At 37.4% G+C, this 24,031-nt stretch overlaps 2 protein-coding genes and 1 long non-coding RNA gene across 7 annotated transcripts in view; 1 reads left to right on the top strand and 2 right to left on the bottom strand.

Moving 5' to 3' along the window:
* Positions 1 to 28: 28 nt before the first annotated feature.
* clec19a (C-type lectin domain containing 19A) lies at positions 29 to 12,892 on the bottom strand. Its single transcript, XM_034309761.2, has 5 exons — positions 12,616 to 12,892; positions 10,329 to 10,506; positions 10,144 to 10,237; positions 4,413 to 4,545; positions 29 to 844 (listed from the first exon to the last, which is right to left on the bottom strand). Exons 1-5 carry the CDS (start codon positions 12,701 to 12,703, stop codon positions 768 to 770), a joined length of 570 nt encoding a protein of 189 aa, XP_034165652.1. The 5' UTR covers positions 12,704 to 12,892; the 3' UTR covers positions 29 to 767.
* A 7,432-nt stretch (positions 12,893 to 20,324) lies between these two features.
* LOC117598764 (uncharacterized) lies at positions 20,325 to 21,845 on the bottom strand. Its single transcript, XR_004579337.2, has 3 exons — positions 21,658 to 21,845; positions 21,253 to 21,495; positions 20,325 to 20,941 (listed from the first exon to the last, which is right to left on the bottom strand). It is a non-coding gene; the product is annotated as an uncharacterized LOC117598764 (long non-coding RNA).
* Positions 21,846 to 21,935: 90 nt separating this feature from the next.
* The window catches only part of smg1 (SMG1 nonsense mediated mRNA decay associated PI3K related kinase), a 56,985-nt gene continuing 54,889 nt past the window's right edge, over positions 21,936 to 24,031 (top strand). For 4 of the 5 annotated variants that reach the window (XM_053239133.1, XM_053239135.1, XM_053239137.1 and 1 more), the window contains exon 1: positions 21,936 to 22,166. In XM_053239133.1, the coding sequence (XP_053095108.1) occupies positions 22,090 to 22,166 (77 nt within the window). In that variant the 5' untranslated portion in view covers positions 21,936 to 22,089. The remainder of the gene's footprint in view (positions 22,167 to 24,031) is intronic. The other variant, XM_053239134.1, reaches the window with a different exon arrangement.

The raw sequence follows: 24,031 nt of genomic DNA on the forward strand, positions 1-24,031 counted from the left end.
TAGCATCATGTTGAGAGTTACATTTGGCCTATTGGTTGCTGCTCTTACTAATCCCAAGAGCCATAGTTGTGCTGTATTCTTAACTTTTTTTTTTTAAATAAGGGATTAAGTGTGATTTAAGTGAGATGTTCCAAGTTTCATAACCAAACCCTCATTGATACTTTTCCAGAACTTTGTCCCGGACTTGTTTTGATCTCCCCTTGCTCTTCATGATGCCGTTTGTTTAGATATGTTCCCTAACAAACTCTGGATTCCATTCCAGGAACAGAAGCAGGTTTATTTATACTGAGAGCAGAGCATGTGACACTTTAACGGCACACAGGTCGACTCCATTTAACTAATTATATGACTTCTGGAGGTAACTGGTTACTCTAGAACTAATTTAGGAGTTTCACAGTAAAGGGGGTGAATACTTGTGCAGTCGTGCAAATTTTATTGGTTTTTTTTGTAAATAAGTTTCACAGTTTATACTGATTTAATATTATGGGTTTTTTTGTGTAGATTCATGACTTGAAAAAATCTTGATTAAATTAATTTCAGGGCCAGATTATAACACTACACAACCAGGGAAACGGTCAAGGGGGTGAATACTTATGCAAGCCACTGTGTGTGTGTGTGTGTGTGTGTGTGTGTGTGTCTGTGAGTGTGATGAGATGAGTCACTAGTTTAAATGAAGCCCAGATGGACGTTGCTCTCAGCAGCAGTGTTGTGCGTGTGCGTGTGTGTGTGTGAGGGCCGTGTCTCAGTAATGAGCTCAGTGCAGGACGTTAGTGCTCCAGCATGGGGATTTTACACACAAAAGGAAAAGCTTTGTCACAGCTGTTGTCATTCCAGGACCTGAGTGCTGAAAAAAGAGAAACACACACGTAACATCATCATCATCATCATACAATACACATGTAACATCATCATCATCATCATCATCATACACCACACGTACGTAACATCATCATACACTACACACGCGTAACATCATCATCATCCACTACATGCACCTAACATCATCATCATCGTACACTACACGCACCTAACATCATCATCATCGTACACTACACGCACCTAACATCATCATCCACTACACGCACCTAACATCATCATCATCATACACTACACGCACCTAACATCAACATCATACACTACACGCACGTAACATCATCATCATACAATACACACACATAACATCATCATCATCATACACTACACGCACCTAACATCATCATCATACACTACACGCACATAACATCAACATCATGCACTACACGCACCTAACATCATCATCATCATACACTACACGCACCTAACATCATCATCATACACTACACACACATAACATCAACATCATACACTACACGCACGTAACATCATCATCATACAATACACGCACCTAACATCATCATCATCATACACTACACGCACCTAACATCATCATCATCATACACCACACGCACCTAACATCATCATCATCATACACTACACGCACCTAACATCATCATCATACACCACACGCACCTAACATCACCATCATCATACACTACACGCACCTAACATCAACATCATACACTACACGCACGTTACATCATCATCATCATACACTACACACACCTAACATCATCATCATCCACTACACGCACCTAACATCATCATCATCATACACTACACACACCTAACATCATCATCATCCACTACACGCACGTAACATCATCATCATCATCATACAATACACGCACCTAACATCGTCATCATCATACACTACACGCACCTAACATCATCATACACTACACGCACCTAACATCATCATCATCATACAATACACGCACGTAACATCATCATCATCATACAATACACGCACCTAACATCGTCATCATCATACACTACACGCACCTAACATCATCATACACTACACGCACCTAACATCATCATCATCATACAATACACGCACCTAACATCATCATCATCATCATCCACTACACACACCTAACATCATCATCATCATACACTACCCACACCTAACATCATCATCATCATCATACAATACACGCACCTAACATCATCATCATCATCATCCACTACACGCACCTAACATCATCATCATACACTACACGCACCTAACATCATCATCATACACCACACGCACCTAACATCATCATCATCATACACTACACGCACCTAACATCAACATCATACACTACACGCACGTTACATCATCATCATCATACACTACACACACCTAACATCATCATCATCCACTACACGCACCTAACATCATCATCATCATACACTACACACACCTAACATCATCATCATCCACTACACGCACGTAACATCATCATCATCATCATACAATACACGCACCTAACATCGTCATCATCATACACTACACGCACCTAACATCATCATCCACTACACGCACGTAACATCATCATCATCATCATACAATACACGCACCTAACATCGTCATCATCATACACTACACGCACCTAACATCATCATACACTACACGCACCTAACATCATCATCATCATCATCCACTACACACACCTAACATCATCATCATCATACACTACCCACACCTAACATCATCATCATCATCATACAATACACGCACCTAACATCATCATCATCATCATCCACTACACGCACCTAACATCATCATCATACACTACACGCACCTAACATCATCATCATACACTACACGCACCTAACATCATCATCATACACTACACGCACCTAACATCATCATCATCATACAATACACGCACCTAACATCATCATCATACACTACACGCACATAACATCAACATCATCATACAATACACGCACCTAACATCATCATCATCATCATCCACTACACGCACCTAACATCATCATCATCATCCACTACACGCACCTAACATCATCATCATCATACAATACACACACGTAACATCATCATCATCATACAATACACACACGTAACATCATCATCATCATACAATACACACACGTAACATCATCATCATCATACACTACACGCACGTAACATCATCATCATCATACAATACACACACGTAACATCATCATCATCATACACTACACGCACCTAACATCATCATCATCATACAATACACGCACCTAACATCATCATCATCATACACTACACGCACCTAACATCATCATCATACACTACCCACACCTAACATCATCATCATCATCATACAATACACGCACCTAACATCATCATCATCATCATCCACTACACGCACCTAACATCATCATCATCATACACTACACGCACCTAACATCATCATCATACAATACACGCACCTAACATCATCATCATCCACTACACGCACCTAACATCATCATCATCATATACTACACGCACCTAACATCATCATCATCATACACTACACGCACCTAACATCATCATCATCATACAATACACGCACCTAACATCATCATCATCATCATACAATACACGCACCTAACATCATCATCATCATCATCCACTACACACACCTAACATCATCATCATCATACACTACCCACACCTAACATCATCATCATCATCATACAATACACGCACCTAACATCATCATCATACACTACACGCACCTAACATCATCATCATACACTACACGCACCTAACATCATCATCATACACTACACGCACCTAACATCATCATCATCATACAATACACGCACCTAACATCATCATCATACACTACACGCACATAACATCAACATCATCATACAATACACGCACCTAACATCATCATCATCATCATCCACTACACGCACCTAACATCATCATCATCATCCACTACACGCACCTAACATCATCATCATCATACAATACACACACGTAACATCATCATCATCATACAATACACACACGTAACATCATCATCATCATACAATACACACACGTAACATCATCATCATCATACACTACACGCACGTAACATCATCATCATCATACAATACACACACGTAACATCATCATCATCATACACTACACGCACCTAACATCATCATCATCATACACTACACACACCTAACATCATCATCATCATACACTACACACACCTAACATCATCATCATCATACACTACACACATGTAACATCATCATCATCATCATACACTACACACACATAACATCATCATCATACAATACACGCACCTAACATCATCATCATCATACACTACACACACCTAACATCATCATCATCATACACTACACACATGTAACATCATCATCATCATCATACACTACACACACATAACATCATCATCATACAATACACGCACCTAACATCATCATAAACTACACACAAGTAACATCATCATCATACGCTACACACACGTAACGTCATCATACACTACATGCCATCATCACACACACATCAGGAGGTTGAGTGTGAGACTCACCGCTGTTCTGTCTGTACCAGACCTCCACACAGTCCTCCTCCTCAGAGATACGGTGGATTCCATCGTCCGGCTGGTTTCCGTCCCAGTAGTTATACTCATACGGTGATCCGTCTGTCCACTCCATGGTGCCCTCCTGCGAACACGTCCAATGAGGATATAATAAGCAGCAAGCTGTCCGCATTCTGAACCTTTCTGAGCTTTTCTTGGGAGTTTGAGTCAAATGAAGTATCGGTAAACAGACAGGAAGGGTCATGGGGTGAAAACATCACATCACTAATCATATACTTATTTATACTAACTGGTTCACCAGCAAGCCAGTGCAGACACATTAAAATAAAATGTGTTGTGTTTGTGTGTTTGTATGTGTGTGTATACTATATACAGTATGTATCTGTGTGTGTATGTATGCCTACATTTGTGTGTGTGTGTATTTGTACATGTGTGTATATACTATATACAGTATGTGTGTGTATGCCTACATTTGTGTGTTTGTATGTGTGTGTATGTGTGTGTATTTGTATGTGTGCGTGTATACTATATACAGTATTTATGTGTGTGTGTATATGTATCTGTATGTTTGTGTGTGTATTTGTTTGTGTGTTTGTAGGTATGTGTGTATTTGTACGTGTGTATTTGTATGTATGTGTGTGTATCTGTATGTATGCCTATGTTTTGTGTATTTGTATGTGTGTTTGTAGGTATGTGTGTATTTGTACGTGTGTGTTTGTATGTATGTGTGTGTATCTGTATGTATGCCTATGTTTGTGTGTGTATTTGTTTGTGTGTTTGTAGGTATGTGTGTATTTGTACGTGTGTGTTTGTAGGTATGTGTGTATTTGTACGCGTGTATTTGTATGTACGTGTGTGTATCTGTATGTATGCCTATGTTTGTGTGTATTTGTATGTGTGTTTGTAGGTATGTGTGTATTTGTACGTGTGTATTTGTATGTATGTGTGTGTATCCGTATGTATGCCTATGTTTGTGTGTATTTGTATGTGTGTTTGTAGGTATGTGTGTATTTGTATGTGTGTGTTTGTATGTATGTGTGTGTGTGTATCTGTATGTATGCCTATGTTTGTGTGTGTATTTGTTTGTGTGTTTGTAGGTATGTGTGTATTTGTACGTGTGTGTTTGTAGGTATGTGTGTATTTGTACGTGTGTGTTTGTAGGTATGTGTGTGTATCTGTATGTATGCCTATGTTTGTGTGTGTATTTGTTTGTGTGTTTGTAGGTATGTGTGTATTTGTACGTGTGTATTTGTATGTATGTGTGTGTATCTGTATGTATGCCTATGTTTGTGTGTATTTGTATGTGTGTTTGTAGGTATGTGTGTATTTGTACGTGTGTGTTTGTATGTATGTGTGTGTATCTGTATGTATGCCTATGTTTGTGTGTGTATTTGTACGTGTGTTTGTAGGTATGTGTGTATTTGTATGTGTGTGTTTGTAGGTATGTGTGTATTTGTACGTGTGTATTTGTATGTATGTGTGTGTATCTGTATGTATGCCTATGTTTGTGTGTATTTGTATGCGTGTTTGTAGGTATGTGTGTATTTGTACGTGTGTATTTGTATGTATGTGTGTGTATCTGTATGTATGCCTATGTTTGTGTGTATTTGTATGTGTGTTTGTAGGTATGTGTGTATTTGTACGTGTGTGTTTGTATGTATGTGTGTGTATCTGTATGTATGCCTATGTTTGTGTGTGTATTTGTTTGTGTGTTTGTAGGTATGTGTGTATTTGTACGTGTGTGTTTGTATGTATGTGTGTGTATCTGTATGTATGCCTATGTTTGTGTGTGTATTTGTTTGTGTGTTTGTAGGTATGTGTGTATTTGTACGTGTGTATTTGTATGTATGTGTGTGTATCTGTATGTATGCCTATGTTTGTGTGTATTTGTATGTGTGTTTGTAGGTATGTGTGTATTTGTACGTGTGTGTTTGTATGTATGTGTGTGTATCTGTATGTATGCCTATGTTTGTGTGTATTTGTATGTGTGTTTGTAGGTATGTGTGTATTTGTATGTGTGTGTTTGTAGGTATGTGTGTATTTGTACGTGTGTATTTGTATGTATGTGTGTGTATCTGTATGTATGCCTATGTTTGTGTGTGTATTTGTACGTGTGTTTGTAGGTATGTGTGTATTTGTATGTGTGTGTTTGTAGGTATGTGTGTATTTGTACGTGTGTATTTGTATGTATGTGTGTGTATCTGTATGTATGCCTATGTTTGTGTGTATTTGTATGCGTGTTTGTAGGTATGTGTGTATTTGTACGTGTGTATTTGTATGTATGTGTGTGTATCTGTATGTATGCCTATGTTTGTGTGTATTTGTATGTGTGTTTGTAGGTATGTGTGTATTTGTACGTGTGTGTTTGTATGTATGTGTGTGTATCTGTATGTATGCCTATGTTTGTGTGTGTATTTGTTTGTGTGTTTGTAGGTATGTGTGTATTTGTACGTGTGTGTTTGTAGGTATGTGTGTATTTGTACGTGTGTGTTTGTATGTATGTGTGTGTATCTGTATGTATGCCTATGTTTGTGTGTGTATTTGTATGTGTGTTTGTAGGTATGTGTGTATTTGTACGTGTGTATTTGTATGTATGTGTGTGTATCTGTATGTATGCCTATGTTTGTGTGTATTTGTATGTGTGTTTGTAGGTATGTGTGTATTTGTACGTGTGTGTTTGTATGTATGTGTGTGTATCTGTATGTATGCCTATGTTTGTGTGTGTATTTGTATGTGTGTTTGTAGGTATGTGTGTATTTGTACGTGTGTGTTTGTATGTATGTGTGTGTATCTGTATGTATGCCTATGTTTGTGTGTGTATTTGTATGTGTGTTTGTAGGTATGTGTGTATTTGTACGTGTGTATTTGTATGTATGTGTGTGTATCTGTATGTATGCCTATGTTTGTGTGTATTTGTATGTGTGTTTGTAGGTATGTGTGTATTTGTACGTGTGTGTTTGTATGTATGTATGTGTATCTGTATGTATGCCTATGTTTGTGTGTGTATTTGTATGTGTGTTTGTAGGTATGTGTGTATTTGTACGTGTATGTGTGTTTGTATGTACGTGTGTATTGAATTAAAATAAAGCTGAATTATTTTAAACTGAAATGAATTGAGTAAAATATCTAAGAAAAGAAAAACGTCCTGATGGTGTATGTAACGTAGCCGCGCGTTTCGACTCGAACGTGTAGCAGGAACGCGGTCTCCACCTCGTCACCGTGACGCTCGCAGGTTTTTACTCAAACCCAAATTCTCTCTGAAGCTCGGGGAGGATTTATGGTGTTGTGTAGATCCTACAGGAGGATCACTGAGCCGCTCGATCCACCAGGCTGTAAACTATCCACATCATCACTAACTCTAAAGCTGCAACACAAATCCAGCTCGTTTATTGTCCACCAGCGTTCCTCGCTAATTAAACGGTTCTGTGCTGAGAGGGTTTATATATCAGACCCGAGGTCTTTACAGAACATCCACACTGCTGTGGGTTAGCTTAGCTTAGCTTGGCTTAGCCTAGCTTCAGCCGAGAGTTCATCGTGTTTTAATTACAGCTGATGAGGGAATTATAGCTAACCTTTTGCTAACAGATGCTAATAGAAATATTTATATATTTATACTTCAATTATTTTTAATGATCATGAGAACACTGAGGTTTGGGCTTTAGCTAGATTTGATTTCCACAATAGCTAATGAAATAGCTAGCTAACATACTAGTCAACCTGGCTAACTGTTATTTTACACAGTATAATATTTAGCCTAATGTTAGCTAGCTTGCTAGTAACATTTTACACAATAAACAGTGTAACAGTTAGCATATCAGTTAATGATCTGTAGCTATGGTACAGATAACAGCTGCTTGTTTACACAACACATTAGTTAGCATAATGTTAGTTAGCTAGTGACAGTGGCTACTGGTTTAAATAATAATAATAATAATAATAATAATAATAATAATAATAATAAGGATAATAATTTGCTTAGATTGCTAGCAACTTAGCTACTAGGTTACACAATAATTGGTGTAATAATTAGCATAATGGTTGATATCTTACACAAAATTACACAATTCACACAATATTATAGTTAGCATAATGTTAGCTAGCTGGCTAGTGAATTCAGCTACTTGTCTACATAATTAGCATAATCATTAGCACAGAAGTTAGACTAATTTTAGATCACCTGCTAGTGATGTTGGCTACTGGTTTAACAATAATTAGTACAGCACTTAGCCTAATGTTAGCTAACTAGTTAGCAACAATGGCTACTAGTTTGAACAATTAACATAGCATAGAAGTTAGCATAATGTTCACTAGCTTGGTGGCAATAATGGCTACTTGTTTACACAATATTATAGTTAGCATAATGTTAGCTAGCCTGCTAGTGACATTGGCTTCTAGTTAGCATAATAGTTAGCATAATGTTAGATAATTTGCAACTGAAAGTGTTGGGTTCATTGCTAGCAACACTAGCTTCAGTTTTACACAATAATATCGATAACCAATATATATAGTTAGATATATAATATATATGTAAGTATATAGTTAATTTAGCTAATATGCACATATATACAGTAGCTAATTTACACAATAATTAGCATAACAGTTAGCATAGAAGTTAGCCTAATGTTAAGTAGCTTGTTAGCTATAATGGCTACTTGTTTACAAAATATAATAGTTAGCATAATTGTAAATATTTTGCTAGCCTCTAGATTTATGTTATAAATTATTGCAATAATTAGCATATTAGCTAGCTTGCTGGTGACATGAGCTACTAGTTTACTCAACAGTAAGCATAATAGTTAGCACAATAGTTAGATTAATCCTCAGTAGTATGTTAGCCATATTGGCTACAGGTTTACAAAATATATCAGTTAGCTTAATGTTAGTGATATTGGCTCTAGGTTTACACAATAGGTAGCATAATAGCTAGCAACTTTTGCAGTTTACACAAAATAATATTTAACTCAGTGTTAGCAAACTTGCTACTAACTACTAAAGTCATTTAGCTTCTGCTGTAAAGGTAACTGGCTAAATTTTGCTAAACAGAAATGTGGGATTTTTTTTTTTTTAGGGTTTTTGGCAGATGTTGTGTTAGAGATAAAAGACATCCAAAATGATAACAAAAAAAAAATTTTTTAAAAAAGGGTGAGAAATGAATCATGGAAATTTTTATGTTATGTTTTGTGTTGTTTATGTCACCAAGGAGACAATCATCTCCATCATCTCCATGCACTCCAGGGTTGCCAGGTCTCAGAATAATAATAATACAGTGATGTATAAAGAGAAATGAGGATTTAAAAAAACCACTTGATCACAGTTTAAGATCTGAAACTAACCCTAAAATCTCATGGAGCTGGAAAAGGGACGTTTCTTTCTGTGCGTGAGTCACTGTAGTGCGCACGCATTTCTATTTCTGTGTTTTATCATCACATGCTGAGGACATTATCCGCTCTGTAATCCTCCTTTTCCCAAATTTTGCACTATTTTCACCAGTTTAGACTCTCACGACCAGCCTATGTTTGATTATAGATTTACTTCCGATGATTTTCTCTTTTTTTTTAATTTGCATGATCTCGGTGGGTGTGGATTATTTTTCAACCAATCCAAAAATACGCCACCTGCGGACTTGCTCCAAAACTAACCCTAACTAATTTGGTATAAACTCCACGTCCCCGGCAACCCTGTTCTGCTCAAGCTGAGCTCCACGCCACCGCTGAGGTTTCACCTGTCTCCGGTCGTGCAGGCCGATCCAGATATCCGTCGGGATTCCCGGCACGCGGCTGTTCACCAGATCATACACGAACACGTTCTCCTCCCAGCTGAGCGCAAACACAGACATGTCAGTTCTATAATGAGTGTGCTGAAGTTCTATAACGCGTGCTCTGGATGATCCGCGCGTCTCCGCGTTACCTGTGTATGGAGGCGAGTTTTCCTGACCGGTGACCGTTAGAGAACTCGGCGCAGTACAGGTCGGCTTCGGCCCACGTGCGGTTCAGGGGAAAGAAACGGTAGCAGTAGCCATCGAACTCGGTCCAGAAGAGCGGACAGACGGCGGGCTGACTCGAGTCAGGAAGCTGCAGAGGCAGAGCTGGAGAACGGGGAAGAGTTACAGGGTAAAACTGTGGTACTGACTTCATCTATTTACATTTATATCCAGAGGAAATGGGTTCTAACGAGGTTCTCCAACTCCTGTTCTGCCCCTCATCTAACACAGTGTCCGGTGTGAAAGAAGGAGCTACAGCTGAGCAATAATGTCATATATATATATATGTATTATTATTATTACAATAATTTATTCATGTTTATGAATGTGATGCTATTTGGAGTAAAACAGGAACTCATTATGCTCTTGGAAGCCATTTAACCCTTTAAAAAGCTTATTTTTCAATGTTGAATTGAAGAAAACTCCCATTTAACCATTCAAACAACGTGTTAACCGACTATCTCTGCTTTTACAAGGTTTCTTTGCTGCATTTTGCTCTTAAATGAGTAAAAGTGTTGAGGTTTTTTTTTTAAATATAGAATTAGTAAATCTACAATATGTTGTTAACTAGCATCCATTCATTAAGGACATTCTAATGATTTACTTACACTTATTTTGTATTAATGATTGACTTTTAGTCTTTAATTTGGATATTTTTGTACTTTCTTCTTCTCAGGATCTTCAGGGAATTTTTATGAACTTCCTGTTGTACTTGTGAGTTGTGAATATTCCAAATATTTAATGTGTTCAGGTAACAGGTTTGAGTGAATGAACTAAAAATGCAAAAAAAACAAAAAACAAAAAAACAATTCTGATTAGTTAAGCATTTTAGTGATTATATTTGAGGGTAAAGTGTAGTTAAAGTGAGGTGAAACATGCAAAAATGATTTTGTAGGTTTTGTTAATGTTTTATCTGAAATGTGCACAATGAAGGAAACTTTACTTGTGTTTAAAATGTTTTTATTTTACACGGAGATTTGTGAATGGAGCATCAGTGCAACACCAATTACAAATCAATCACTCAGATACTGAGGAGCCGAAAAACAACGTCAAGTTTAACGTGCATTATAAATGATGTTTATTTGAGTTTGAGAAAATGACAATCATCCACTAAACCTATTACTGTATTCTGACTTTTAACAAACAAAGTGAGGGTGAAATAATTAGTAAAAATGGTGTTGGTTATAAAAGTTAGAAAAAGTATAAAAAGCTACAAAAGCACTGACATGAAAATTTACACTCAGTGTTTGTTATTTAGTTATTTTTAAGCTATTTTCAGTGCATTATTTGATATTTATTTATACGGAATTACAGCAGATTTGAGTTTACAGCAAGTCTGATGGACTCTACACAAGCACACAGGTGAAAATATACACATCTCTACACTTTTATTAAATCTTGGCTGACATGACAACATGATACAGATATCGTGATAAATTATGTCATGAAACAGTTCTTTGAGAATGTCATGGTTATGTTGTTTAACTCTGTATTGCTTTTAGAGTAATAAGCGCTTTTTAACCTTTTTAATTATTTAGTTCTATTTTGTAACTTGTTACTCGTTAACTATTTAAATTTTGTACCTTTTTAATGATTTAACACATTTCTCATGTGGCCTAGAGACTAAATAAAAAAAAACAAGGAAATTTGTTTTAGCCATATAAAAAACAACGAGAAGTTAAAAGTAAAAAATAAAGTAATTAATAACTAACAAGTGATAAACTACACAAAATAGTTAAATATCTGGCTGTATATTACGTATGGTGAAACATCGGGTCAGGTGTAATGTTTCTTGTCGTGATATTCTGGCCACATTACTCAAATATATACGTATTTTACTTATATTCATATTCATCACTCTCTTATAAAACGTTATCTTATCCTAGAAAGTAACTGAAGAAGACTGAATGTTTTCTGTTTGCTGTTTTTACTGGTACATTAAGATAAATGTGTAAAACTCAGAAGTCTGCGTTAGTCTGGGAGTCAAGCTCAAACTTTAATTTTCTTCCTCCTGAAGTAGGTCACAGTGTAAATGCTCATAAAGCAGGGAGATATTCATCCTGTACTGTTCACATTCTCAACCCAGTACAAGAGCAAACTCCAGGAAGAAACTCTCAACATGCAAAAGATACACGAGTTTTAAAGATAAAGGATAGAAGAGAGTGCGAAGCTCCTGAAGGAGTGAAGTAAGAAATGCCGTGGAGTCGGACTCACCCTGAGTGATCTTCATGCTGGTGGAGGGAAGAGCCCAAAGCGGCACGCTGCTGAGCCACAGGGCCAAGCACAATCCACACCAGAGCATTTTCACACACTGCAATGTGGCCGAGTGTGTGTGTGTGGTGTGTGTGGTGTGTGTGTGTGTGTGTGTGTGTGCGTACAACACGGCTGTGTGGAGACTGGGATCGATCAGAGGGTGGGCGAGACTCCTAAATCCTCTGCCAGACTCTTCCTACTCAGAGAGAGAGAGAAAGAGAGAGAGAGAGAGAGACAGTGAGACAGCGAGAGACTGACAGACAGACAGACAGAGAAAGAGAGAGAGAGAGAAACAGACAGATAGGCAGACAGATGGTATGAGAGAGAAAGAGAGAGAGAGAGACTGACAGATGGAGAGAGAAAGAGAAAGAGGAAGACAGAGAGAGATGCAGACAGACAGACAGACAGGAAGAGACACAGGGAAAGAGAGAGAGAACAAGAAAGAGAGAGTTTAATATTTTCTGACATGCACCCTCTGACTGCACAGTTTAGTCGTTTAAGTGTCCTCAGTACGTGACCCATGACCTTTGTTCCACATTTAAGCTCTCTAATCGAACTGAAAGTGCACTGAATACAGAACACACCTCCTTTTACTGCATCCAGACAGAAAGAACTACACATTACTGCTGATTAAAGATGTTCTTTCATTCATTTATTCATCTTCAGTAAGCGCTTTATCCTGGTCAGGGTGGTGTTGGATCCGGAGCTGATCCCCGGGAAACGCTGAGTGCGATGCAGGAATACAGCCTGGATGGAGACGCCTTACAAAAACATTTATTTTGTTTAATATTAGGATTACGGAGCTTGATGAGTGTTCTGACGTGTGTTTACAGAAAGGAGTTTGGTAACATTGAGTTCCAGTGGCCTCATAGCATCAGTGCAAAAAAAAAGAGGGAGAAAAGAGGGAGGGTGTAACTTTGGGTTGAGGTGTTAGGAGCGATGGTGGAGGTACTTCCGATGCCCTGTTTATTTTCTGTTCCTCTACATCATCCAGTCACTGATCTACCTGCAGGATTAACAACATCTGTTTCTCCTGAGTCCAAAAATATCCAACATCCAATCCATCCAAAGTTGCAATGTCAGTGTTCCGATGTTTTTTCTTTCCCACCTGAACACACTGATCTTTTTGAGCACACAAATCAGGACTGGTGCGGTCGCGTGCAGCCGTATAGACAGCCTGAAGATGAGAGAAAAGTGGTTCAGGAAGAATTGGGCGAAATTCTGGATTTGGGAATGAAACAGGTGACCGGAAAAGCCTCATTGTGCTCGTACCAAACCAAGATGGGGAAATGCATTTCTGCGTGGATTATCACAGGTTGAATGCAGTTTTCCAAGTTTTTTGTGTGTATCCAATGCAACATATTTACGAGCTCCTGCATAGGCTGGGTGCAGCTCACTTTTATTCAGCACTAGATTTAACCAAGGCCTATTGGCAGATTAACTTCAACCAAAGTCCAAATTCGCACCGATTTGTATTCAGGCTTTTCAGAGCACTGCACACGTTTCAACATTTCAAGGACCAGGATCCGTGCAGATGACATAATCATTTAGAGTAATAACTGGCTGCAGTGTATGCAGCTTGCGCAAGCCATATTGAGTCTATCCTTGAGATAGACTCCAGATCCGCTGTGACCCTGACCAAGATAAAGCCCTTACTGAAGAGGAATGAATTTTTAAAAAAAAACATCAATTTGCAAGCGTGTCCATTTGAAAAGCTTTGTACTAAACAACCAGGCTCAAAAATCATCTCACTGTAACATCTCACTGTGGTGACTCGTTCCTCCTCCAGTCCTCCGTCCCACACGCCATTGTGCTGCTGTCAGCTTTATCTGGAGCCCTGCAGGGTCCCGACGCTATTAAAGGCCATGGATCTGTCCTTATCTCTCCGAGGAGCCACGACTGACACAGTGAGAGACAGGACACACAGATATGAGTCATTCTGCAGCCACTTACAGCCGGATTCTCTTCTCAGACAGGCCTGCTGCTGCTGTTCTCTAAAATAAACCGCACTATAATTACATTCCAGGAGGCCACGTTGCCTGAAAGTGGTCAAGAGGATGCCGAGAGGATGTAAGTGACCGTCTGACCATCAGGAGACGCCGCAGCACTCTGCACTGAACTGTCACTGTTTTTTTTAGTGATGTATCGTGATTGGCAGATCAGTAAATTATAGCAACATTCAAGCAAGATTCCAAATAAAGAGACTAAATCGTGTGCACAAAAATATCTAGTATCTGGAGTTAGCTGTTATTTAGAGTTAGCTAATATCTGGAGTTAGCTGTTATTTAGAGTTAGCTAATATCTGGAGTTAGCTGTTATTTAGAGTTAGCTAATATCTGGAGTTAGCTGTTATTTAGAGTTAGCTAGTATCTGGAGTTAGCTGTTATTTAGAGTTAGCTAGTAACTGGAGTTAGCTGTTATTTAGAGTTAGCTAGTATCTAGAGTAAGCTGTTATTTAGAGGTAGCTAGTATCTAGAGTAAGCTGTTATTTAGAGGTAGCTAGTATCTAGAGTAAGCTGTTATTTAGAGGTAGCTAGTATCTAGAGTAAGCTGTTATTTAGAGTAAGCTGTTATTTAGAGTTAGCTAGTAACTGGAGTTAGCTGTTATTTAGAGTTAGCTAGTATCTAGAGTAAGCTGTTATTTAGAGTTAGCTAGTATCTAGAGTAAGCTGTTATTTAGAGGTAGCTAGTATCTAGAGTAAGCTGTTATTTAGAGTAAGCTGTTATTTAGAGGTAGCTAGTATCTAGAGTAAGCTGTTATTTAGAGTAAGCTGTTATTTAGAGGTAGCTAGTATCTGGAGTTAGTATCTAGAGTTAGTTAATATCCAGTGTCAGCTGTTATTTAGAGTTAGTTGTTATTTAGAGTTAGCTACTATCTAGTGTTAGCTATTATTTAGTGTTAGCTAGTATCTAGAGTTAGTATCTAGAGTTAGTTAGTAAATAATAGGTGTGTCACAGATGACTTAAAAATTACTAATTATTATAATTCCATCTTGTACAAAGTCGACAGAGGAAATGATAGATAAAACTCAAAAACCAAGCGTGCTTCATTACGTGTTCAGTACAATGCTGATTAAAGGCGGCGAAATACATCAAAAAAACTGTTCAAAGTATGAGGGTGAGTCAAATTAAAACACAGCTTCAATTCAGTTCTAATTTGTCAGTTTTTATTTCACTCACTGTCTTACAATATGAATGCAAACTAAAAACTTTTTCACAGCCTCAAGTATTTGTTGTCGTCAATATTTTAAGAAACTTTCTGATCAGTTCTGACACTAATGAATAATCATGATACACTTTCTCATTATCAAAGCGTTGTATAATTTTGTCTTTACATCACAGAAACAGACGTATTAACAAATTTATTACCTGCCCTTCAGTTGTATTAATTTACACACAGTCTACGTCTTTGACAATGACAAACTGTAAAAAACCTTAAAACTTTAAGTGACTTTCAGGCAGCAGGTAATAAATTCAGGGCCGTTTAATGCTACGGTCGCTTAGGGGACAGGGAACACCACCATTTTTTAAAAAAAACGAAGGTTTCTGTATCAGGCAGTCGCATGGCGCCCCCTTGTGGTGTGAATAGAATTTACGATATATATCTATATATATATATATATATATATATATATATATATATATATATATATACATATAGTATTTACGAATAACTAAATTAAGGAAGTAACATCAGAGCAAAGAAGTGGTGATCATGAAGGGTTCGTATCTATCTGGGGTGGAAAAGTGCAAAAATAAAAAACATGAGAGGAGAAACAGACCCAAAACATTGAAGACATTTGCCTCGATATTAGCTAAGAAATTAAAGCTAATTAATTGAATTTGTTAGATTTATTCAAATTGTCCACTTTCTTGCTTCGGGTTGTTGATGTAATTGAAATGGAAAAATAGAAATATAGGCTATCTAGCTTGCTAGCTAGTATCTAGAGTTAGCTGTTATTTAGAGTTTGCAAGTATCTAGAGTTAGTATCCGGAGTTAGTTAGTATCTAGTATTAGCTCATATCTAGAATTAGTTAGTATTTATAGTTAGCTCGTATCTAGAGTTAACTATTACCTATAGTTAGTTATTATCCAGAGTTAGCTAGTATCTAGAGTTAGTTAGTATTCAGAGTTAGCTAGTATCTAGAGTTAGCTATTATCGAGAGTTAGTTAGTATCTATAGTTAGTTAGTATCTAGGGTTAGCTAGTATCCAGAGTTAGTTAGTATCTAGAGTTAGCTATTATCGAGAGTAGGCTAGTATCTATAGTTAGTTAGTATCTAGAGTTAGTTAGTATTTAGAGTTATCTAGTATCCAGAGTTAGTTAGTATCTAGAGTTAGTTAGTATTTAGTGTCTTGTTCAGCTGTTTTTATTTTATTGTTTAATAAACTTTTCCCTCATCTGAGATAATAAAGTTAATTATTGCATATAAAATAATATAATTAGATGAAGGGTGAGCCTGAGTGTCAGAAACAGCTCTGATTAAAGTCATTCATTTGCATTGACTCCGCCCACTATTTTAGCCTTTTAGAAAGAGTAGTAATTATATATTCATTAAAGCAATCACGCAAAATGGACCTGAGGAGTTATTTTGCTCCTGTAAAAGACACAACTCTCTGTAGAGCTTTTTTTGGGGGTGTTTATGAAGCGTGCATGTGTTTTTACACTCATAAACCTTCAGACACTATTTCTTTAACTTCTCATTTTTTTTTTTTTAACAAAATCACAAAATCAAAATCATTTTTTAGCAAAATCACACATATGGGTGAACTCAGGCAATGCGGGAGCTTTTAGGAATTTTTTATGTCAGTATCTTTTTCTTGTATATTACTGAAATTCTATATTGTAATTTATCAATTTTGAACTTTTACACGTTTTATATATTATATTTAGATTTTAATTATTTTTACACCTGCACGCTGTGAACCGGGGAGTGTAAGTAAACGCCCCCCTGAGAGAGACCTTGACACGTTGATCTTCACCGGTTTTAAATCTTATAGATTTCCGTAAATCACACCGTGTCCTGGATGTGGTCTGAAGCAGATTTATTGATTTTGGGTGGGACAGACTTCTGTTGCTTCAATTTAATTAAATTAGTGCAAAAGTAAAGAAGCGAACGTCTGACGCTAAACCTGTCCTTGAGTAAGACGTGGACGCTGTGGACGTTTTTATCTGTTCCTTTAAAACTGTATCCATGATGAGAAAACTGAATTTGTGAACCTGCTGTAAATAATCCTGAGCCGGGTATTGATTTAGAAAAGCTCTTCTGAGAGCAGACGCTCCAAAACGGTCATGTTTGAAATGTTTAAGTGTCCCTCTGTAGAGGAAACGCATCACCGTGATCATCTCCAGCTCCGATATGTTCTGCATGATCCTTAATCCCGAGTGTATCGTACGCAGTGATGCGTGTAAATTCCAGCAGTTACGCTCCCTGACATTTGGTTGGTACAGGAAGTGGGTGTAGCACTGAGGTCTTCTTGAAGCTAATCGAAGAGATGCACATTGTGTCAATGAGGAGGAACTTTCCAGAACCTCGAGACACTGATTCCAGCTAAACTGAGCTCGATGAAGATCCTGCTGTACCGTGATGTTCCAGTGATGCTCGGTATAAACCCACCTCAACAACTCAGTGGGATTTAAACTCACAACCTCCTGGGGTTTAACCAGCATCTTCAACTGAACAACTTCGACAGAGAAGCTACGTTTTTGTCTTTCTATCTTTCCTGAGTGATGCTCACATGACGATATCGATATGGTGAAGTTTTCTGTAAGGAGATACGTTTATTTAACATTAATGGAAGGAGTCTCCAGTGTCAGTGCTTTGTAACAGTCAGAGGTAAAGCTGTAACTTTTGACACCTGGTGAGGGAACGGCTTTTTATAGCTGCCATAAGTGATAATGCAGATGTTCCACAATCATCACAATTAAATGTAACTATAAATGAATACAAAGTACACGTCATTGTTTAATTAATGAAACATCATAATCATTGGTAAGTTGCTGTGGCGTAAGAGGAATAAAACGCTCGGGGACGTGCTGTTGTAGGTGGTGGCAGTAACTCCGCTTCTTCACACCATTCTGTCGTTGATTATTTTACTGTAACAGCACCACACGGTGTTTATTACCTAAATGAAAGCATAAAGCTCCCAAACAGAGTCTAATCTATAAATCCAGACGCCATTTTGACGATATGCTCAGTGATTCAAGCCGAAGTTCACTCTTCCACCAGGAAGCTCCTTCTTCTCTGTCATCTTCACTGCTCTTCATAACGCACACTGTTTACGGTGTTGCGCTGTTGCCTAGCAACATGGTGTGGAAGTCAGACAAAGAGCAGCATAAAGGATGCTGAGGAGATCATGGTGCCGGGATGTGTTCCGTTTATCCGGGAAGAGATCGGAGCGACTCGGAGCTGCAGAGCTCACCTCATGGCCCGAGGAGGAGAAAACGACAGGAAGTGAGGATCTTCTCCTGATCCGTGTGCAGGGTTTAGTGCATGCTACCATCTTGTGGCAGCAGATACAGAACTGTGAAGCAGGTCCGTGGGTATGGTGAGCTTGGAAAGAGGAACATCAGGGTAAACGTGTAAATATATAAATATGTAAATATATAATATATACAGCTGCAGATGGTTCAGAATGCGACACTGCACCAAAAAACGCGATCCTATTTCACCAGTTTTAGCTTTTCCCTTCATTGGCTTCCTGTATTTTTTTAGAATTCAGTTTAAGATCTTACTTATTGTTTTCAAAGCTCTTAATGGACAAGCCCCATCTTATGTTTCTGATCTTCTTCATTTGCATTCAACGCCCAGGTCCCTCAGGTCGGTTAATAAAGCTCTATTACACGTGCCTCGGTCTCGACTTAAATCCGAAGGAGCCTTTGCAGTCGCTGCTCCACGTCTGTGGAATCAGTTGCCACGTGACATCAGGAGTGCCGCTTCTCTTTCTATTCTCAAGTCTAGACTTAAGACACGTTTTTATTCTCTTGCTTTTCCGGGCTTTTAACTTATCATGTACTGTTGTCATTGTTGTTGATATTATTGTTTTATTATTATTATTGTTGTTGTTGTTGTTTTTATTCTATTTTAGAATTTGTTGTATTGGTTTTGTTCAGCACTTTGGTCAGTGTAATGCTGAATTTAAATGTGCTTTATAAATAAAACTTACTATAAATATGTAAGTATATAAATAAGTAAATATGTCCATTGTAGCTTCTTTAATTAATATCTAAAACTCACACAAACTCAATAATCATAATTTATACTCAATATATGATGAGCGTGGAATTAAATATAATGATGTTTTGGAATAAAATCTGCAGAAATTGTCCATAAAATGATTTGCAAAACTATTTGTAAAGACGATCATGACTACTTATTAAAGTTTAGATTTCTCTCATTTTCAGTGTGACCTGAAGTGAATAACCACAAAGATGTTTGATCTATAATTTAACCAGTTTAATTTTACAACAGTTTGGCTGCAGTGATGATGATGATGATGATGATGATGATGAAGATGGTTGTGTGTAAGTTTTGTGTAAGTGTTTTCATTCTTTTTGCATTCATGTCAGGATTTTTTTTTTTTTTTTTAGATGAAATACCTCACAGGTATAACACACTGTCCTTTAAAAAACCCCAAACTAATATATGAAACAAACAAAGAACGATGATTTCACTCTGAAATCTGATGATGCATCCTTGAAATTTTACTCATCTGTGCCAGACGGATCAGTCTTCAGCATTTCCACACACACACAGTGGCTTTTACACACGGCTTTAAATTTAATGAACACAGTAACGGCGCAGGATTTAACACAGATCTACTAATAAAGAGCTCAGAACTAGAGGGATGTAAAGTGGAATTCAACAAACTGTACAAGAGGAAGGAAGAAAATCGACGTCTTGATCATTTCTTTAAAACTGGCTGAACATTTATTCATCCTGGGATTTGATCTGGTTATAATACTGGATCTAATACAGAGCTTCAGTTTGATCTGCGTAATATTTTTCACCTGAAAACGTCACTCACAGCCCTCAAGCCTTCAGCATGAAGGTTACAGAGAAGAACCAGAGCAGGACGATGGGACACTCGAGTGTATGATGAGATGAAAAGTTAGCTTAACGTTTCCTATTAGCTTTTTTTTGTAGTTTAAAAATATGTTTTGAATTAAAATGTTTAGTGATTCCCTTATTCTGTTTCGTTTCCTGCTTCTTGTTCTTCTTCCTTCAGGGATCTTGTGCAAGAACACGTGAAAAAGTACAGAACTTGAAGGCACTAATCTCCAGACCTGAAGACGTAAAAACAAAATTAAAAAAAAAAATTTTTGAATGAATGAATGAATGAATGAAAAAAGTTAAACTAATGGATATTTTGTTGTTTAAACCCAAAGCACTACACTTCTAAATCAGTTGTTTTTAGACATTTCTGTTTTCTGTACTAACACATTCATGTTTTCTCTTAAATTTATACAGTTAATAACCTTTAAAATACTTTAAAAAATCAGAAAAGTTTAATAAAAAAGGAATAAAGCAAAAAATATCAATGCAATAATCTTCTTCTTCTCATTATTACAAGCTTTTCAACTTTTCTTACTCTTACATTTCTATTATTATTGTTGTTATTGCAGATGTTTTTGTTATTGTTGTTATTGTTGTTCTGTTGTTATTGTTGTTGCTCCTGTTGTTATTATTGTTATTGTTGTTGCTCCTGTTGTTATTGTTGTTGCTCCTGTTGTTATTGTTGTTATTGTTGTTGCTCCTGTTGTTATTGTTGTTATTGTTGTTGCTCCTGTTGCTGCTGTTGTTATTATTGCTGTTGTTGCTGTTGTTGTTTTTGTTGTTGCTGTTTTTAAAAATAAAAAAAATGAAAATAGAGAGTAAGATAACAAAATTTAATGTCAATTCATTATTGATTCAGAAATAACGTTGCTGTTGTTCGTGTAAAACACAAACGCAACAACAATTAAGAGACAAGTAAATTCCCGGGAAAATCCCCGGATGTAACCTTTGCACTGCTGGCAGTGTGAGTGCTCTGAATTCCAGGAGGTGATTTTGAAAAACAACACAGACAGTAAAGCAGGTAAAGAGCTTCCACTCCGAGTGAGACTTTTATCATCACTGATTATTTTGAGAGAAAATGATAAATGTAAAATAACAGAGTTGTGTAACACTCCTGCTCTGAGTGAGGCGCACAGACGCGTAGTGGCCGCTAGGTGTCACTGCTGCGGCGCGGCGCTGCGCTCACACATGAGCGCAGAAATAGAGGGGAGGGTCAGGCCGCATTGCTCGCACTTTTCAAACACGGCGCTGTTTCTTGCCTTGTTTGATTCGCGTTTTATCAGTTCATAACTCTGTGTAGATTAAACACTCGAAATTCGGACGCATTCTGTGGACGTTTCCCCGTGGTGAAGCGGGTCATGCAGTCCTGGCGAAGGTAATGAGCCGCAAAGCCCTCGGGTCTCGGCTTAGCAGCGCCCATAAACTGCACCGGAACTGGAATGACTGGCAGCCCAGGTTGGTATGCTCCGTCACTGGGGAGGTTCGTACGAAAGCGCGGGGATTCACCGAGGCCTACTTTTTTTATTTTTATATTTTAGAATTGACAGCGTTCTCCATGCCTGAGCTCGATACACTGATTTACTTTTAATTTGGGTTGTTTAATATGATCTAACCTCACGCACATTTGGTTAAAATGATTAATTATTTTAGTAGCTAGCTAACTATAAACATCGTCTGCTAGCTAACGATGTGTAGCGATGCAGCCCCCCCCATCTCTCTCTTACACACACACACACACACACACACACACAAGGTTAGCTTATTAGCTAGCATTGAGCAAACTGTTTATCAAATGTCACTATTCCATATATCGTTTACAAACTATACAGAACAATTATGTTTTAATTCTTTATAATCTGGATGTACAGTAACCTATTATGATCAGAGGAACCGTTTCCGCCGTTTTGAGTAAACCTTATCTGAGGGCGGAGTCCTAAACGGATGTGCACTTCCCTACCCTAGTGCACTAGATAGGGAACGACATAAATGGCTCGTGCACTCGATCAAGTTCACTACTGTTTAAAAGTCGAGGTGTTTGAGATTCTGCCGCTGTCTCTGTGAATTTTGTGGAATGAGACGCTATATTTAATAAAAGTTCAGTGTTGGTGACATTAATATAAAAACATTGAGTTGAAATTAAACAAATTTTTTAAATGTTAAATATAATAGGGTGTTATTAGTGTTTAAACTGAAATGATTAAATACAATTTGTATTTTATTTGTTTAATAAATGCCATTAAACGTCACCCCTTAATTCGTTCGCTTTTTATTTTAGTTAAAAAAATTTTTTTTATATTTACAAAACATTTAAAGCTTTAACACTTTTTTTAAATAAAAGATTTAATGCAAAAGTAACTCCGTTTGACGTTAGCTAGCTAGCTAAGGTAATGCTAGCTAATGCTAATGCTAGCGCTAGTCAGAAGGTGCCGCGGATAAAATTAGCTTGTTAGCCTGTTAGCTGAGCTAGCATTGTTTTTCACCTGCTCAGACATTTTTTAGTTTAATTGTTAACATTTAATTAATATTTTAAAGTTGCACAAATGTAGCTTTTGAAGTTACTTGATTTCTTCTTCTTTTTTTTTTTTTTTTAAATTAACATTAAAAAAACTATAACTAAATACCTATATTAGCACAGGTAGTTAGCTAGCGCGTGCGAGCTTGGTTAGCTTTAGCTAGCCGTCATGCTGACGTTAAACTATCTAGATAACTAGTTATCTAATTAACTGGAATAACTATTCCCGGGTTAATAATTACATTCAAATATTTACATAATTACATTCAAGTTATTGTTTTAAGAATTGTTTTTGCTAATTAGCAAGCTAGCGCTGCGAAGTATATAAACACAAACAGAGCTAGCATGCTAGTTCGGTATTGTTTATGGCAGTAATGTTAGCTAGCTGATTTTGTTTATTTTTGTGTAAATATAAATAGATAAATAAGTGAGTTTGGTTATTAATAACACGGTTAAGCTGTGTTTAAGCTGTGAAGGTGAACAGAGAGTGTTTTAAAACTGTGTAACGCCAGTAAAAGCGGAAAGTTTGTCGTTATTGGGTGATGAGGCTGAAGTTTGCGCTCAGGAGTCTGTGAGCTAACTTTCATTCAGGAGCTGAATAATAAAGTCAGTGAGGATGATGGTGATGAAGGTGAGGATGATGGTGATGAAGGTGAGGATGATGGTGATGAAGGTGAGGATGAGGAGGATGTGTGTGAGCAGTTTATTCCGCTCTTCAGTTTCACTTCAGAAGAAAAGAGAGAGAGTGAGTGAGTTTTTGGGGAAAGTCCAGCGTGCAAAAGTTTTCACCCCCCTACAGCACAACTTT

Source organism: Pangasianodon hypophthalmus, chromosome 13, assembly GCF_027358585.1.
Source record: "Pangasianodon hypophthalmus isolate fPanHyp1 chromosome 13, fPanHyp1.pri, whole genome shotgun sequence".
Taxonomy (NCBI): domain Eukaryota; kingdom Metazoa; phylum Chordata; class Actinopteri; order Siluriformes; family Pangasiidae; genus Pangasianodon; species Pangasianodon hypophthalmus.

Excerpts from the sequence above, each read along its gene's own strand:
- clec19a (XM_034309761.2), bottom strand. The coding sequence starts at position 12,703 with ATGCTCTGGTGTGGATTGTGCTTGGCCCTGTGGCTCAGCAGCGTGCCG. Across the intron at positions 10,238-10,328 it reads AAACTCGCCTCCATACACAG|CTGGGAGGAGAACGTGTTCG; the intron begins GTAACGCGGAGA and ends GTTTGCGCTCAG. Across the intron at positions 845-4,412 it reads CTGGTACAGACAGAACAGCG|CACTCAGGTCCTGGAATGAC; the intron begins GTGAGTCTCACA and ends CTCTTTTTTCAG.